This window comes from Seriola aureovittata, chromosome 5, assembly GCF_021018895.1.
Source record: "Seriola aureovittata isolate HTS-2021-v1 ecotype China chromosome 5, ASM2101889v1, whole genome shotgun sequence".
NCBI lineage: Eukaryota > Metazoa > Chordata > Actinopteri > Carangiformes > Carangidae > Seriola > Seriola aureovittata.
Window position 1 is genome coordinate 9,710,342 of NC_079368.1, and position 1,994 is coordinate 9,712,335.

Here is a 1,994-nt window from a genome sequence, read left to right on the forward strand (position 1 = left end):
GTAGATCACCTCAAATTTAAGACCCCACTGAATAAAATTTCAGTTTTATTTGGCATGAAAATTATTGTGTGAACTGTCTCAAAAACTCTCTTCAATTAACAGTCCTGTTTCAATACATAGGTAGCCACATTGGTTGAGATTACTCAGTGTAAAGTTATTGACAGTAACAGTGGGCCTGTGTAATTTCTGTTCACCATAGGCCATCATGTGAATTATGAGTATGATGGTTAAATGATGCCAATATTTCTCAGAGTAGAGGTGATCTAAGTAATACAAATAGCATACATATAAAAGGACTCATCATCAATCATAGTTTTATTAATTAATCAAGCTAATAAAAACAAATATAGAAATCATAGAGTATCTGATACTGATGTGGCTTCATAACAGCAGGCATTAGCTACCGAGGCATAAAAATCTATCAGAATAGTATCATTGTTTACAGCAACAATTACACCTCATTTTCTTTAAAGGTATCACTACCTAAAGTTCAGCACAAGCAATACTGTATATAAGTGCATGTAAGCACATCTGAAGCTACAGTGCAGGTCAGTCATCAAAGTCTGGGATATCATCATAGGAGTACCCTGGGTAGCCCTTTGATGCATAGTAAGCTATCCGTAGGTGGTATATTCCAGGCAGGAAGACAAGGATCCCAATGATGAGGACAGGCACAGTTCGGTCTGTGTGCTGAGGGACGGAGAACATTTCAGACATTTATTTAATCAAGATATAATATAATATGTATATATATATATATATTGCTTTGCTGTTAAAAAAAAAAGTACTCACAGTGACCTCAAAGTATCCAGCCAGGAGAAGGGCGCCAATAATGATTAACAGAGAGCCGATTAAGAAGAGGACTGTGGCTAGTGCTATGGCTTTGTATGGGACTTTGGGTGGGCTCTTTTTGAACTGTAGAGGAGAAATATTTAATTAAAACACTTTTCTCAGACACAGCAGGCTTTATAGAGCACTGCCCGTTTTCCCCACTCATACACTACACATGCTAAATTAGTCTGGCTCATAATGTACTGGAACTTCTTGGTGAATGTGACAGTCCATGACTGGTTCACAGATATTTTCTATCAAAGGGATTTGACTTTATGAGCTATGAAACTGTCATGATAACACTGTGCATTTGAAGATGTTAATATCTTAGTTAATCTTGGTGACTATTGAGCTTTTTCAAGAATGAGAAAATGAGCTTGATAATATAATTAGGGTTATCTCAGCCTGGGCCGCCCCACGTGTTTGGAGCTTGACCCACAAATGGCACATAGGACTCAGGAAATAGCAGCCCCTGCTGCTTCAATTTTGACCTCTCTTTTTAAATCTGTCACTCACAAGTACCCTAATGTTAATGAAGCACAATACTAAATCAATAAGGTGCCCCTTTAAGTTAATTATTTATCATTATAGGTCTAGAATTGCTGTTATGGAGTTAATTTTCAGAAGTGGGTGAACTCATGACAGCAAGTCAATCATTGTTGATAGAAACAGAATTATTCAAGATATAAATTGTTATAAATCTTGAAACACTGATTCAGTTTGCTGTCCTCCCCCCTCTCTTCATCCAACATGGATCATCATGATACACACTATAGTGGGCTGACCTAGCTTCATGCAGCCTGTCTTACCTGTAGGTCAATGTAGCCGTCATCATCAGAGGCTAGCCTTGAGTACCTAACTTTGCTGTTAGGAATCCCGTTGGACACAACGTTACGAGCAGGCATCTTATCCAGCAGTTTGTTTTCAGTGTTTTCAATGGGGCAGAAGCAGCTCGGCTACACAAGCTTTAACAACACTGCAGCCATCACCCGGATCATTCACAAGCTGTCTGTGTCAAAGTAAAGAAAACTATTACACCAGATCTGATGAAGTATTGCTACTACTTCCTAAAATAGGTCTTAAAAAGAGATTGCAGCGGGGTGTTGTCTGTTTATGATCTATTAACATGGATCTTCCGTGTTTACGACACGCATCTATGTCCC

General features: G+C 38.5%; 1 protein-coding gene across 1 annotated transcript; it reads right to left on the minus strand.

The window, feature by feature from the left end:
* Positions 1 to 297: 297 nt before the first annotated feature.
* On the minus strand, positions 298 to 1,994 carry tmem230b (transmembrane protein 230b). Its single transcript, XM_056375305.1, has 3 exons — positions 1,641 to 1,994; positions 793 to 915; positions 298 to 690 (listed from the first exon to the last, which is right to left on the minus strand). The coding sequence occupies exons 1-3, from the start codon at positions 1,734 to 1,736 to the stop codon at positions 550 to 552; spliced, it is 360 nt and encodes a 119-aa protein (XP_056231280.1). The 5' UTR covers positions 1,737 to 1,994; the 3' UTR covers positions 298 to 549.